This window comes from Sceloporus undulatus, chromosome 6, assembly GCF_019175285.1.
Source record: "Sceloporus undulatus isolate JIND9_A2432 ecotype Alabama chromosome 6, SceUnd_v1.1, whole genome shotgun sequence".
In the NCBI taxonomy this organism is placed as follows: domain Eukaryota; kingdom Metazoa; phylum Chordata; class Lepidosauria; order Squamata; family Phrynosomatidae; genus Sceloporus; species Sceloporus undulatus.
This window is the reverse complement of record NC_056527.1, coordinates 69,903,637-69,919,556: the sequence shown is the minus strand read 5'-3', so window position 1 is coordinate 69,919,556 and position 15,920 is coordinate 69,903,637. Positions and strand designations below refer to the sequence as shown.

At 42.6% G+C, this 15,920-nt stretch overlaps 1 protein-coding gene across 3 annotated transcripts in view; it reads right to left on the bottom strand.

The window, feature by feature from the left end:
• Positions 1-15,920, bottom strand: part of PIGA (phosphatidylinositol glycan anchor biosynthesis class A) — a 579,723-nt gene that overhangs the window by 11,832 nt on the left and 551,971 nt on the right. For 2 of the 3 annotated variants that reach the window (XR_006104369.1, XM_042471209.1), the window contains exons 3-5: positions 14,151-14,283; positions 11,608-11,740; positions 7,261-7,467 (exon numbers count right to left, since the gene is read on the bottom strand). Coding sequence is in view for 2 of the 3 variants with exons in the window: in XM_042471209.1 (XP_042327143.1) it covers positions 7,261-7,467; positions 11,608-11,740; positions 14,151-14,283 (473 nt within the window). In the remaining variant the exon portion in view is untranslated. Of the gene's footprint in view, positions 1-7,256; positions 7,468-11,607; positions 11,741-14,150; positions 14,284-15,920 lie in introns of all 3 variants that reach the window. The other variant, XM_042471211.1, reaches the window with a different exon arrangement.

Sequence of the window (15,920 nt, the reverse complement as noted above, 5' to 3'; positions counted from 1 at the left end):
TTATCTGAAGCCTCCTCAGCTGAATCTGATACTTCTATCTCTTCCTACGTATCAGAATTTAACTATAAATCCTGTAGTGGTAAACCATCATTACATGTTCTCCTATTAAAGGACTCCTCTGCAATTTCCAAATGCTTTATTTTTTATTTGAACTTCCCTTGAGACCTTAAATCTACTCTATCTTTCCTTCATTCTGTTATTACTCTCACCTGCTCCTGACTTGCCACGTCTGGACCACAAATTTCATTGGCAAAATCAGAATTCAAATCATGTAATTCACTGGTTGCATTGTTTTTCTGCACTAATAAATTGATTAAATTACTGGAATTACTCAAATTATTTGCACGAATGAAATTATTTGCTTTAAATTCACTGTATTAATATTAAAAATATATATCCTAAATAATTATAATCTAACAACTGCTTTATATCAATAGAATTAATTTCTACCTGTACTTCTGTTCTAGTCTTGAGTATTGCTATTAAATTTAACCTTCTTCTTAATCTTTTTTACCTCACTGTTCCATTTGACGCCTTTTTCATGGTTTTTGTCCGGATTTACCTACTGCTGTGAAAACCAGATTTCTACCTCGCTCTCACTAAATGAGGGGAATATTTTCTTCAATGATCCTACCTCAGATACTTGTCTCTCATCAGGCTGATGGCTCAAATCTTAGATTTCTCTAATATTTTTGCTCTCTGCAAACTGTCTCTACTTGGAGTCATGGAGGTACAAGCAGTTCCATGATGTTCCTCCTGATGTTTTCACTTTTCACCTGGAAATTGTTCACTATCAGAGACTCTTTCTCACTCTCTCAGTTTTCTTTTTATTTCCTCCTTCTGCTGCCATATTAATCTAAACCCCATAATTTTTGTTTAATGTAAGGAGGATCAATGTGAGAAGAGGGCTAAGTGTCCGACTGGTCTGCAAGTGTGATAAATGGGAGTCCCTCCATTTATCAGGACCTTCTTCCCTGGGGGAGGGGGTACTCTAATATGAGGATGGATGACTGACAGTGTTGCCAACAAGCCTCGAAGATAATTCCCGGAAACGTCTGTCCAAAACCCGCTGAATCCCCCCCAGATCACACGGAATATTCAGTCACAATTCCCGGAAAATTCCCATAATGTTAAAATGGCAGATGTTTTGCAAATAAACGTAAATATACTGTAATTGAATAAAAATAACTGTAACTTATTTCAACCCTCAAAATCACCATTGAACCAAACAAAGAATCTTTCAGTCCTTTTAAGATATTTATTTTGACATGAAGGAGGTTCAGGAAGCTTTGTGCCAAATAGTAATGTGTTCAGATGCAACCACACTGCAGAAATAAATCCAGTTTGAAACCCTTTTAGTTGCCCTGGCTCAGTACTAGGGAATCCTGGGAATTGTCTCTGGTATTCTGGAGTGAAGATTGCAGCCTGAGTTGGGTCCCAGACACATGCAGAAATAATCCAGTTTGAGGACGCTTTAACTTCCCTGGTCCCGTGCTAGGGAACCCTGGGAATTGTAGTTTATGAGAAAGAGCTCTGGTGCACAATAAACTACAATTCCCAGGATTCCTAGCACGAGCCAGGAGATTAAAGCGGTCACAAACTGGATTATTTCTGCCGTGTTTGGACTTCGTTATTAAAAATGCTCAGTCCAATCATACTGCAGCATAATCCCGTTTGAGGACACTTTAACTGCCCTGGCTCAGTGCTTAGGGAACCCTGGGACTTGTAGTTTTGTGAGAAAGAGCTCTGGTGCCACAATGAACTACATTCCCATGCATCTGAGGAAATCGCTTAAGTCTAGGAAGCTCATGCTGCCAACTTTTCTTTCAGTGAGCTCAAAGTTGCTACAAGATCTCTCTATCATCATCACCATTATTATTATCATTATTAAATCCAAATGCAGCTGAGGAGTGGACCTTAAACTGGCAACACTGATATCCTGTAGACTCATTCTCTGGGGCTGTGATCTGGAATGTGAGGCAATTCCCTTGTCAAACCAGGGGAATCCTGGGAATTGTAGTTTGTTGTGACATGTTTGAAACACTGCTTTTACTGGCAGCCAGGCTCCATGCATGGAATTCGGGCTTGGTGGTTTGCCCAGAATCCCCATCATCGCAGGGAGCCTTGCAGTTAGGCAGTGCCAAACTGGATTATTTCTTCAGTATGGATGGCAATGGAAAAGAGAACGAAAAGAGAGCCACAAACCAATTCTTTGAAGACCAGGGCGCAGGGGTGCCAACTGACCAGGTGCTCTGCCCATGCTCAGAGAGCATATTTAATCACTAACCCACACACAACACTCAGGGACATTACATTCACATACACAAACCCAAAGGTCCTCCTCACATATACAACAACCCTGAGAGGTAGGTTGGGCACTCTGCCCAAGCTCAGGAATCAGAAATCCAAATGTCACTCTCAGGCACACACAGAAGTCCACACATCAAGCCATGATACCAGATCAAGTATTGCCTTGTGTGGCCTTAAAACTTATGTCTTACTTGGAAATCCAAGGCAATTGGGATTAAGCCAGCCAAGATCCCTCACTCTCTGCCTCTCTCAGCACTGCAGCCACTTTGCTTTCCCTGGAGCCTGAGAATGCCTGAGGGGGGGGGTGGCAATAATCACTGTCCTCTCTCTGATTGGCTGAACTAGTCCTCCAAAGGGCTTGCTCGTCCTGGCTCTCAGAGGGAGTATGAGAGAGAGAGAGAGAGTTTTCTCCCGCCTCTTGGCTGAAACTTTTACACTCCAAAGGGTTTTGGTTGCTCTGCAGCAGGCTGCAGCTGAACTGCCAAAGGCCACGGAAAAAGCACTGAATTAGGCAAGGTGCGGAAATCACACGAAAGCTCTGAAAAGTCCCCGTTTCGTGTGAAAGTCGCGAATTGGCAACACTGATGATGGTGAGGGCAACCAGCCAATCGAGGGCGCTACAAAAAGAACCTTATGGATGTGGTTGGAAAAGACATTAAGATATTTAGAGTGAGAAGCTCTGAGAGAGCAAGGCCTCAGCTTGTAGGACTTACTGTCAGGAAGTCAGGTTTGCAGTATGTTAAGGATGGATGACCATGATTGTGTTTTGAAACTGATACTTTAAGATTTGTGCCTGGAGGACCAGTTGTCTTCCATGTTCTTTTTTTTATTGTTCCTTCTTTAAAATAAACCTTTTTCTTCAGTACTCTCCTCTTCTAATTCCTTTCAACAGTCTTAGCTCAGCTAGTGTCTGTCTGATGTAGGTTACTAGTATAGGCCAGCAATGTCCCATGCATGCCTGGAGTGTAACAAGTTTAAATTATTGACTGGTGGCAGGCAGTTGTTGTTGTTGTTTAAAATGGTCTCAAGGGGTCCCATCCAGCTCAGTGGAGTGGAGTGGAGGGACCGTATGTTCAATGTTGGCATTGGCTTCCTCTGCTCTGTCTGGGGGGAGATTTAAGACAGGGTAGAAAGCAGAGAAAACCTTCACAGCAAGGCAGGAAATTAAAAACTGAGGAGACAGGGGCTGAAGACAACGGTTATAATGTTATGTAACTTTGAGAACCTGCCTGGCCTGGTCGGCATGAAGTATAACCCCATGAGTTGTGAGCTATGCGATCACCTTCACAGAGAATTACATACAATACTTTAAATAATTTTGAGCATGAAACTAAGGCCTGTTACAGACTGCCAAAATAAAGCTGCTTCGGGTCTCTTTGGATGTATGCTGTTTAAATGATACATGCATCCTAAGAATCCGGAAGCTGCACCAAAGCTGCACTCCAGTGCTTAAGAATGGAGTGTGGCTTTGGCGCGACCTCCAGACTCTTAGGACCCATGCATCATTTAAATAGCATATTTCCAAAGAGACCTGAAGCAGCTTTATTTTGGCAGTCTGTAACAGGCAAAAGTTTGTGTACACTGAACAATCAGAAAGCAAAGGTGCCACTATCAGCCACTCATGAAAACCTTTTTGGTTTTTGGAATATTTCAGATCATGGAATTCCAAATAAGGAAGACTCTTAGAATCAAAGAATCATAGAGTTGAAAGAGACCAAGGGCCATCCAATCCAATCCAATCCCCTGCCATGCAGGATCTCTCAATCAAAGCATACCCAACAGATGGCCATCCAGCCTCTTTTTAAAGACCTCCAAGGAGGGAGACTCCATCACACTCCAAGGCAGTCCACTGTCAGACAGCCTTTACTGTCAGAAAGTTCCTCTTAATGTTCAGGTGGAAACTCTTTTCCTATAGTTTGCATCCATTATTCCGTGTCCTAGTCTCTGGAGCAGCAAAAAACAAGCTTGCTCCCTCCTCAATATGATATCCCTTCAAACAGTTAAACAAGGTTATCATATCACCTCTTAACCTTCTCTTCTCCAGGCTAAACATCCCCAGCTCGCTAAGTCGTTCCTCATAGGGCATGGATTCCAGACCCTTCATCATTTTAGTCGCCCTCCTTTGGACACGCTCCAGTTTCTCAACATCCTTTTTGAATTGTGGTGCCCAGAACTAGACACAGTCTTCCAGGTGGGGCCTGACCAAAGCAGAATAAAGTGACACAATTAATTCCCTTGATCTAGGTCAGGGGTTCCAAACCTGAGGGTCACAACCCTATCTCAGGGGTCGCCACGTTAGTACTCGCCCCTCCTCCTCTTCCTCCTCCTCCTAGTGGCCATGCCTCCTCTGCCCTGCTCCTCCTTCATGCGGCTGCTACTGCCACTGTCACCTTCATACGGGCCTGGAGCTGCCTCCTCCTCCACCACCACCATGCGGCCACCACTGCTGCCACTGCCATCACACAGGGCTGGGGCTGCTGCTGCCTTCTCCTCCTTGCGGACACGGCCACTATTGCACAGGACTGCGGCTGCCAGTGCTGGTGCCGCCGCCGCCTGCTCCTCCTTCCCCTCATACTCCTCCATGCCACTGCTGTCACCGCCACTGCCATAGTGGCAGCAGTGGAAGCCCTGCGCGATGGCGACGGCAGGCCAGAGGAGGCCTGGCTGGTGCTGGAGGAGGAGGAGGAGGAGGGGTGAGGAAGAGGAGAAGGCGGCGGTGGCAACAGGCCAGAGGAGGCCTGGCCGGCTCTGGAGAACCAGGAGGAGGGGTGAGGAAGAGGAGGAGGCAGCAGAACTTCCAGTGGCCAGAAGTCCTAACCCCTCTTCAGGCCGGCAGCCCCGCGATTGGTTGGGAGGCTGGGAAGGGGCAGGACTTCCAGCTGCAAAGGCCGCAGAGGCTTGTAGGCAGCAAGAAGTCCTGACCCTTCCTGGCCTCCCAACCAATCAGGGGGGCTGCCAGGAAGGACTTCCAGACACAAGTGGGAGCATGGCCCAACAAAGATTGGGAACTGCTGATTTAGACACTATACTACTATTGATGCAGCCTAAAATCACACTGACCTTTTTAGCTGCCCCATCACACTGTTGATTCATGTTCTACTTGTGGTCTACCTGGACTCCTAGATCCCTTTCACATGTAGTTTCATTCAGCCAGGTGTCCCCCATCCTATATATATACGTTTCATTTTTCCACCCGAAGTGCAGTACCTTACATTTCTCCATGTTTAATCTCATTTTGTTAGTTTTGGCCCAGCTTTCTAATCTATTAAGGCCATTTTGAATTTTGATCCCGTCCTCTGGGGTATTAGCTACTCCTCCAAATTTGGTGTCATCTGCAAATTTGATAAGTATGCCCTCAATTCTGTCTTCCAAATCATTGATAAAGATGTTGAATAGCACTGGGCCCAGGACAGACCCCTGTGGCACCCCACTGATCACTGATCACCCCACTGATCACTTTGGGTTGGCTGGTTAACCAATTTCAAATCTTGCAACAATTACCTTGTCTAGCCCACATTTTACAAGCTTGTTTGCAAGAATGTAACGGGGAACCTTGTCACAGGCCTTACTGAAATCAAGATATGCTATATCCACAGCATTCCCTTCATCTACCAAATTGGTAATTTTATAAAGAGAGAGAGAGAGAGAGAGAGAGAGAGAGAGAGAGATCAGATTTGTTTGGCATGATTTGTCTCTCAGAAACCCATGTTGACTTTTGGTGATTATGGCATTGCCTTCTAGATGTTCACAGACTTTCTGTTTAATGATCTCTAGAATCTTTCCTGGTACTGATGTCAGATTAACTGGACGTTCATTGTTGGGATCCTCTTTTTTCTCCTTATTGAAGATGGGGACAATGTTTGCCTTCCTGCAATCTGCTGGGACTACTTCTGTTCTCTAGGAGTTCTCAAAGCTTATTGCCAATAGCTCCAATATTACATCTGTAGTTCTTTTAATATCCTTGGATGTAGTCCATCTGGTCCTGGAGACTTATATTCATTTAGATTAACTAAGTATTCCTATACTATCTCTTTACTTATTCTGTGCTGAATTTCCCCAAACTGTATATACTCAGACTGTATACACATATTCCCTACCCTACAGCACATAATGCTACATGTAGGATCGACCCTAGGCTAAGCAAATTGAGTAAAAGATACTCGCATACGGGGGAAAAAATCCACTAACGAAGTAAACAGAAAGCTACTTAGAGAAATCAATAAGCTTCAAGGTATGGAAGTGTCAACAAGGGTTACAAAGGTCTGCTATCAACACAATAAATCAGGAGACTTAGGCACGGTACAGACTGCCCCAAAAAGGCGGGTCTGTGGCGCCCCTTTTCGCAGCAGATTGGGGGCAGGGCAGCCTCACCGACAGCCCTGCGGCCCCAATCCAGAGTTTTTCCAGACCATGGAGAATCAGCAAAATGCCACTTTACTGTGGCACGGAAAAGGGTGTCCTTGGGGCTTCATGTCCCTGAACACCCTGGGAGCCAGAGCAATGGGAGAAAGGAGCCGCCTGGCCCCTTTCTCCGCAGGATCGTTCCCGCAGCCGTTTGGTTGCTGTGGGAACGATGTGCATGCCCAAAAGAAGCTCTGTTTTGGAGCTCCTTCCTGCACTGCAGCCAGGCCGTCGTAAGTGGCCTGGGGTGGTGCAGAGATGTCACGTACAAGCCGCACCATTTGGGCACGGCGCGTGCATGACGTCATCATGGTGGCCCCCGTGTGGATCCTAGTACATGGCCAGGCCAGCACAAAGCGGCGGTCTGTACCACGCCTTACTTTAGTTAGCAGTATGTTAAAACAAGGTGTTACATAAAATGGATAACCTTTATAACTCTATTTCTCTCCAACTCTGTAAAATACTCAGATGGCTTTGTTGAATTCACTAACCTGAAGCTTTAAAAGATGTAAATTGCTACATAAGTTTCAAAAAATTAAATTTACCTACTTTTTCAGTTCTCTGTGCAACATTTCTCCAAGTATAGAAAGGTTTAACTTTGCTATGTATGATTTCAGGAGACAGAAGTGATCCTGATTTCAACTGGCCAATAGCTTTTTCCAATCCATTACACAGAGAATTCACTGAAGGTTCACACAAGATTATAAGATCATCTGGCAGCACTTCAGGAATCCCACCAACTTTTGTGCTTACCACCTAAGACAGAAAGAAAATTATGTTCTAAGACCAATGATAAATAAAAACATCAACAAGACTGTATAGAAATGTTTATTTCATCTAAGAGAAGGGATGTTATTTTTCACATAAAAACGTTATCCTAGCCTTCAGCTGGGTGTCAGACATGGCTTCACTTTATCATCACAACAAAACTGTGAGGTAGTTTGATTTGATACTATATAAATGGCCAAAATTTACACAAAAAGCTTCATAACACAACAACTATGATAAAATCAGGCTAGGCAACACGTGATTCTTCAGGTGTTTTTGGATTCCTCCTCCTCTGTGTCCTACCTAACATAGCCAATGGCCAGAGATTATGGGGTGGTCAAAATATCCCCTCCCTGAAGCAGACCCTCAGACTCAAAACTGTTGCTTGTTGGCACTTTCTTTTTTTCTTTCTTTCTTTCCTCCCTCAAATTTACAATACATTACCACATTTTATTTTATAAAGACATTAAAATTATTTCATAGATCCATAGATTTGGAAGAGACCTCAAGTGTTATCATGTCCAACCCCCTGCTATGCAGGAACACAGAATCAAAGCATCTCTGACAAATGGCCATCCAGCTGCTGTTTAAAAACCTCCATAGGAGACTCCACCAAATTCCAAGGGAATATGTCCCACTATTGAACAGCTCTTACTGTCTGGAAGTTCTTCCTAATGGTTAGGTGGAATCTCTTTTCCTGTCGTGCATTGCTCCGTGTCCTATTCTCTACAGCAACAGGGGGGAAAAGGTTGCTCCATCCTCAATACAATATCCCTTCAAATATTTAAACACAGCTATCATATCACCTCTTAAACTTCTCTTGTCCAGGTTAAACATACCCAGATCCCTAAGTCGCTCTTGATAGGGCATGGTTTCCACACCCTTCGCCATTTGGGGCCCAAAAGACAATGGCCAAATAAAGCAGCTTCAGGCCACACTGAGGGCATGGCATTTACCCAACGCACCCCTAACACGGCCTGAAGCTGCCGTGAAGCCAGGCTCAGATACAAAGGACCAGAGCAAAAAAGAGCAGTTTAAAACCGATTCCTTTGGTTTTGAGGTAGCAGCAAGCTTTGGGCGTGGGCCATGTGGTCTCAGTGGGCTCGAGCCAATTGCAGCTGGAGCGGCCTTGGGCTGCTTCTTTTGGCTCATCTGCTTCATCTCATGGTTGCCCTTCTGTGGACACACACCAACTTGTCAACATCCTTTTTGAACTGTGGTACCCAGAACTGGACACAGTATTTCAGGTGAGGCCTGACCAAAGTAGAATAGAATGGTACTATTTTTCCCCTCAATCTAGACATTATATGTGATGTTGCCAAGAATTGCACTGGCTTTTTTTAGCTGCTGCATCACACTGTTGACTCACATATACACTGTTGTCTACGCGGACTCCTATACCCCTTTCACATGTACTGTTTTCAAACCAGGTGTCCCCCATCCTATATCTGCATTTTGTTTTTTCACCCTAAGCATAGTATCTTACATTTCTCTGTGTTGAAATACATTTTGTTAGTTTTGACCCAGCTTTCTAATTTGTTCAGGTCATTTTGAATTTTGATCTTGTCTTCTGGGATATTACCAAAATGCAAAAACTTTCACGAGAAAAACTACTGGAAACGAAATGGGAGGGATGGCTGAAATACACTTTTATCTGGATCAAATCAAAATAATTTGATTTGAAATTCTATTTTTTTATCCAAGTCATTGATAAAGATATTGAATAGCACTGGGCCCAGGATAGAACCCAGTGGCACCCCTCTGATCACTTCTCCGAAGAGTAGACTTTACTGAACACCCTTTGGATTCAGTCAGTCAAGCAAGTACAAATCCACCTAAAGTTAGCATTGTCTAGCCCAAATTTTACTAGCTTGTTTGCAAGAATATTGTGGGGGACCTTGTCAAAGGTCTTACTGAAATCAAGATATGCTACATCCACAGCATTCCCTTTATCTACCAGGCTGGACATTTTATCCAAAAAAAAAAGATAAGTTTAATCTGGCGTGTCTTGGTTTGAGAAATTCATGTTAACTTCTTGCAATTATGCCATTCCTTTCTAAATCCTTACAGACTCTCTGTTTAACAAGCTGCTCTAGAACTGATATCAGGTTAAGTGGGCAGTAATTTTTTTGGGTCCACTTTTTTCCCTTTTAGAATAGTTGGACAACATTTGCCCTCCAACAGTCTGGTGGGATTTCTCCTGTTCTCCAGAAATTCAAAAAGATTTTTGCTGGTGGCTATGAGATTACCTCTGCTAGTTCCTTTAATGCCCTTGGGTGTACTTCATCTGCCCTTAGAGACTTGAAATCATTTAGATTAACCAGTTATTCCTGTACAGTGGGCCCTCCCCTTACGCTGGGATCCGTTGACTAGTTCTGCCTTTTCACTATCCCGTTTTCTGCACAATGGCCGTTCCATCTCCCTCTTCTTTCTTTTGTTACAGACATAACCAAAATAGCCCTTTTCAATGTTTTTAACCTCTCTAGAATGCTTGAATTTGTTCCCTGCTTTAGCTTTTCTGACGTTTGCCCAACACAAGCTGGCTATTTGCTTGAATTCCTCCTTGGTTATTTCCCCCCTTTTCCATTACTTATACATGTCCCTTTTAAAACTTTGCTCAGGACAAAGTTCTTTAGTCATCTCTCCTGGCTTCTTGGGACACCTCCCATTTTTCCTCCTCACTGGAACTGTGCCCTCAGTGTCTCCCTTTTGAGAAACTACCATCCGTCCTGAACTCTCTTCTGTTTTACTATTCCTGACCATGGGATCACACCCAGTATTGCCCTAAGTTTACTGAAATCAGCTTTCCTAAAGTCTAGAATATGTGTCTGATTATGCTTGGCTTTCCCTTTCCCTTGTCTAACAAACCACAGGAAAACATGATTACTCCCAAAAGCAAGCCTAAATGGGTTTTAAAACTCAAAGGCCATACAGGCTGCCTGACAGAAGCCTTTTAGGGACAGGTCCAGTCTGGCATGTCCAGTTCAACAATCAATATGCTATCACCTATCTTCCCTGTCATGTGTATTCATCAATCCTCTTGAGATGGTCAGATATACAACAGGGTTTCTGCTGTTGATCTCAAACTCCAGCCATGTGCATATGGGAGAAGATGATTTTTCAGATATTCTGGCTCCAAAGCATTTAAGTGTTTTGTAGGTGAAAATCAGCAAAATCTTGAATTGGGCTTGGTAACAAACTAGAAGTCAGTGTTGTTGGAATATGATCTGTGGTCTCTGAGGTCACACCCAACAGTCTGACCATTGTATTTTACATTAGCTGTAATTTTTGAATTTTTTCCAAAGGCAGCTTCATTCAGACCATATTACAGGAGCCTAATCAGCAGATAACTAAGCCACTTCAGCCAAATCCATATTCTTTAGAAGAAGATCTCCTGAAACAACTACTGTATTTTCTGGCGTATAAGACTACTTTTTAACCCAGGAAAATCTTCTCAAAAGTCGGGGGTCGTCTTATACACTGGGTGTCATCTTATAGGGCAGGTGCTGAAACTTCTGAGCTGAACTGGAGAATCTATAGTCGCTGCATATGGTGGGGGGAGCTCAAAAACAGCCGCGGCTGCATCCCCATCGTATGCGACAATCGTATGAATGCAGCTACCGCTCTGATAGTCTTAGAAACAGGGAGGCCTGGGCAAGCAGGGAGAGCTGACCAATCCAAGCAGGGTTTTATACAACAAGGTTTCCTGCTAAGTACCTGCATGTCATTTGAATTAAAATTACCATATTGAAATCAAATCTGATGTTTTTTAATTTTTATTTGGTGAGCTTTGGAAGGGGGGTAGTCTTATACGGTGAGTATATCCCAAACTCTATATTTTAACTGGAAAAGTTGGGGGTCATCTTATACACCCAGTCGTCTTATACGCCAGAAAATACGGGTAAGCTAAATACAGAAAAATCCTACATAATTTATACAGAAAAGAAACAATCTCCATGCAGCAGCAAATTTGCATTCAGATTAAAGTTTGTCATGTGTTACCTGCAGTCTCGTTTCAATAGAACTGCTATAAGCTTTACTATATCAAATACAACAAAAACTTTTAATAACATATGTGTAAGAGAATGGTCACACTAAACTCTATGAAATAAAAACACTGGCTTTTACCTGTAACCCACAACTGGCAGCTTCTACAATTGCCATGCAAAATGCTTCGGTGAGAGAAGTGTTCAGAAAAATCTGTCCCTGGACCAAGACATTCCGAACATCCTGATGTTCCAAAGCTCCCAGAAGATGAACTCTGCATAGTTATGGAAAATACATCTTTACAAAAGAATTCTTAACATAGAGCATGATCACAGCCAAAGTTAAACATTTTTGTTTCTCCGACATTAATGCAAGAAGTTTATGGATATAGGTCTTTAAAATGTATATTAAAGTAATTGTGATTGGATTGCACAAAGTAACAAAGTACAATGTGTTTCAAAAAGTTTAGTTCTTATCTACCACTAATCATAGCACCTATGATGAATATTAAGTTTATTCAAAATCAATGTTCATGTTGCATTCAAAGGCATTTTTAAAAAGCTTAATTTCAAGTGCATCTGTCCATTAGCGTAGTATAGAAAAATGAAATTATATACATTCATGTCTGAAGTAGTTGAGATAATGTTTACAAATGCATTATCCACACACCAGATTACAGCTCTGCTGCTATTTTCAACCATTTTATTTCCCACTTTCACCAGTATTAGAAAAAGATTGACTTTTTTAAAAAAAAACTTTATATCAACATTTTTATTCTGCTATCAGTTTAATATATATCAGACTTCACAGTCTGAAGGATATGAACATTTTAGATGCCATTTTGAATTAATTTATCTGCACTAATACTGTAAAGTTTGAGATATCCTGTCTCTTAACTCTGCATATCCTATTACAGACCTGTATCTTAAAAGCCTCTTATTGTCTGTGCAATTCTATCAAATAGCAAAGGCAGAACAAGAGAATAAAATATTTATTTATTTATTTTGACAAACTCTACAAGTGCATGTAAAAAAAAGACAACCTAATATCTTAACTAGGTACCTCCCAAGAGAAGTACATGAAAGAGGTCAAAAAGGTATTATGAAAAAGCATTTTAGGAACTAGCATGTGATCCAGCCTCTTACTAGAGCAGGTAGGCAACCTTTTTGAGCCGGGGGCCGGGTTGCTGTCCCTCAGACAACTGGGAGGCCGAAGCCGGGGGGTGGAGCTTCCACCCTCCAGGGGTGGGGCCACGTGCCAGGGGTGGAGCTTTCACCCTCCAGGGCAGAGCCACATGCCGGGGGCAGAGCTTCCAACCTCCGGGGGCCAGGCCTCCTTCTAATGACCCCTGACTGACCCCATCACAAGCCACCATTAACCTAAAAGCGAGCTGACCACGTAGCCAGCCAGCCCTGCTGGACTTGGTCATAGAAAAAGGTAGATTTAAACCTTAAGAAACCCGTTCTGGGAGTTGCCCTACAAGTTTCACAGGCAACCCCAAAGAGAAGAGGACAAAGAAATAGCCTCTCTTCTAATGAGCGAGTGATTGTCTTAAACAACTCTGCCATTTAGATATCTGCCTTCCCCTGAAAGGTGTCAGACCTCTTCTTAGTGTAAGTGTCAGCTTAGACAAAAGATAGCCATCAAGACCTTTGTTCACCAGGTAGCCATCGCCTGAGGATACGTTTCGCAGTATAAATAGGACCTAGATTTCTGCCCTCATTGGGCTTGTCGAGCTGAAGTTCCAAACCTCAAAACCTTACTTGCTGAGCTGCTGCTCCAGGCTTGAGTTCCCTGAGCCTTGGACTCCGCTGAAATCACTTGAACTAAGCCAATGCTCACTGTCTCCCTCGGGCCTCTAGTTAGCTTTGCCCGCTGGAACTCAGCTCCTAGCCACCGTGGTCGCCGCTTGCTTTCCCCGTTCTCCGCGGCCGTGTCTCACCATTTCCCCATCACTCACATCCGGCACTTTGGAGAAGACTCCTAAGGTAAATATTTCAACGGTGCCTCTATCCTTTCTCCTTTACTCCCAAACTCACCCCCTCCCTTGCTTTAGTATTGAATGTGTGTGTGCGTGTATGATCCCTTTTGTTGTGTGACTTTAATAAAAGTTTATATTTTAATTGCAACTCATTGGCATTGGAGTCTCTGTTTCTTGAGGTTGGACTAGATGACCTCTGGCATACACATAGGGACACAATCCGCTGCGTGCGTTGTTAGGACACGCCTCTCATAAATTTGAGGTAATTAAATTCCCCTAATTCGATCCTTCCTAACAACTACATCACAGGATCTTGGCATTATGTACAAGTAAAATCAATATTAGTTTAAAAGCAAGCATTTAAACAGATTTAAACAGACTAAAGTAATACTTAACACTTAAACAGCTTAAAAAATGTTAAAACTATGTGCATGTATATTATGGAATAAATCAGACAGGCCCCAAAGGGTTTGTTAAAAGCCATGATTTCACATAGTGTCAGAATGAAACCATCAACAGAAGGACAATACATCCACGGGAACATGCTATCAAACGCAGCTTTGAATCTGGCAAGATCATGGAAATGTATATGCACTGGATGCCATTCTATTTCATAAACCTTCTCCCATCCTACCCCGTTTCTTATTTTACCTAGCCCTTCAATGAACACAGCTATATTTAAACAAGCCACAAAATAACATACCTGTCATGTAGCTGGTATCTTTCCCGTACCTCTTCTAATATGATTCGCTTTGGCCCTTCTCCTCCAACTAAAAAATGTAGTTCTGGATACTTTTGACAAAGCTCAGGAATTATACCACTAAGCAAATCTATACCTGTAAGAATTATATTTAAAGCAGTAAAATTTAATATTTTAATTAAATTTAATATTTTACTGTTATTTCAGTAAAATTATTGAAACATTATATGAAGTGTTCAGTCGTGTAAATCAGCATTAAATGCCATTGTGTTAATACATAACTTATGTTTAAAATTTGAAATTTCTACAAATAAATATGAAAGCATTAGAGTTCTGGTATTTTACTCTGTCCAGTCTTACAGTACATTCACAGAAGTTTATAAATTTAACTAAATTTTGACTGACCTTATTAACTGACATGGCACCTTAATGGAGTTTCATTTTTAAACATCTGCCACACTACTAGTTTTTCTGCAGTAGCTGCCTTTTCAAATGAATACAGTCAGCCCTTCAATGCCAAAAACTGTGGGACCAGAAGGTCTGTTGTTTTTAATGCCGGCGCAACTGCATTCACGTGCTAGCATTCAGCAGATTGGAGCATCTGTGGATGGCAAGGCCACAGCTGGGGCAAGCTGACTGTATGTATTTGACCTGCCCATGACAGTAGAATGGATGAATGCAAAAAAATTAAAAAATATGTTCAAAGACATAAGAATCAAGGGACTGGACCATTACTATTACAAAACATCTACAGCTCCATCCTCTGCTTGTCTGTTCAGAAGTAAGTGCTATTGTTTTGAACTGATCAAGGTTGTCTTGAATTCTGGTTCTGTATCCCAAGGTATAAGCTATTCTAAGTTTGGTGTCACATGTAAATATGATTAGCACATCTGTTACTCTTTCATCCAATGAAGCTGAGTATATCTGGGGAAGGGAAGATTAAGAGGTGACATGATGGCTACATTTAAATATTTGGAGAGATGTCATTTTGAGGATGAAGAAAGCTTGTTTTCTGCTGCTCCAGAGAGTAGGGCATGGAGCAATGAATTCAAACTACAGGAAAAGAGATTCTACCTTAAGCTTTGACAGTGGAACTGTCAGAGTGTTGTACAGTCTCTTTCTTTGGAGGTTTTTAAACAGAGGCTGGATGGCCATCTATCAGGTGTGCTTTGATTGCATGTTCCTGCATGGCATGGAGTTGGATTGGATGGCCCTTATGGTCTCTTCCAACTCTATGGGGTGAAACAGACTGCCCAAAAAGGGCAGATTGGGGAAGCCCTGGAGCTGCAGCAAACAGACATATGTAGCCCCACTTCACGTTGTCGCCATGGCCCCGAACGGCACTCTAAAAAGAAGCAGTTTTTTACAGCTCCTTCTCAGAGCAAATTTCCGGGTTTGGGCAGCTTCCGGGCATGTGCTATGTGACCGCCACAGCCCCAAGCCCCCTGGAAACGGGCATATTATGCCCATCTGTTTTGCCCCTGAGAATCTAAGTCATGTTGAATAATACTCTGCTAAGAACAAAACCCAGTGACATCCATTTCTCACTATTTTTCAGGATGCCAGAGTACAACTGAAGAAAACTGTTTTTGGATACAGTCTGTCAAAAAGCTACAAAACCACCCAACAGCACCACAGTATAGCCTACATTTTACCAGTTTGTCTGCAACAGTATCATTGGGACCCCTTGTTAAAACCCTGCTGAAACCAAGATATAAAACAGTCACAGCATTTCTGATCTACGAAGCTTGTAACTCTGTCAAAAAAGAAGTA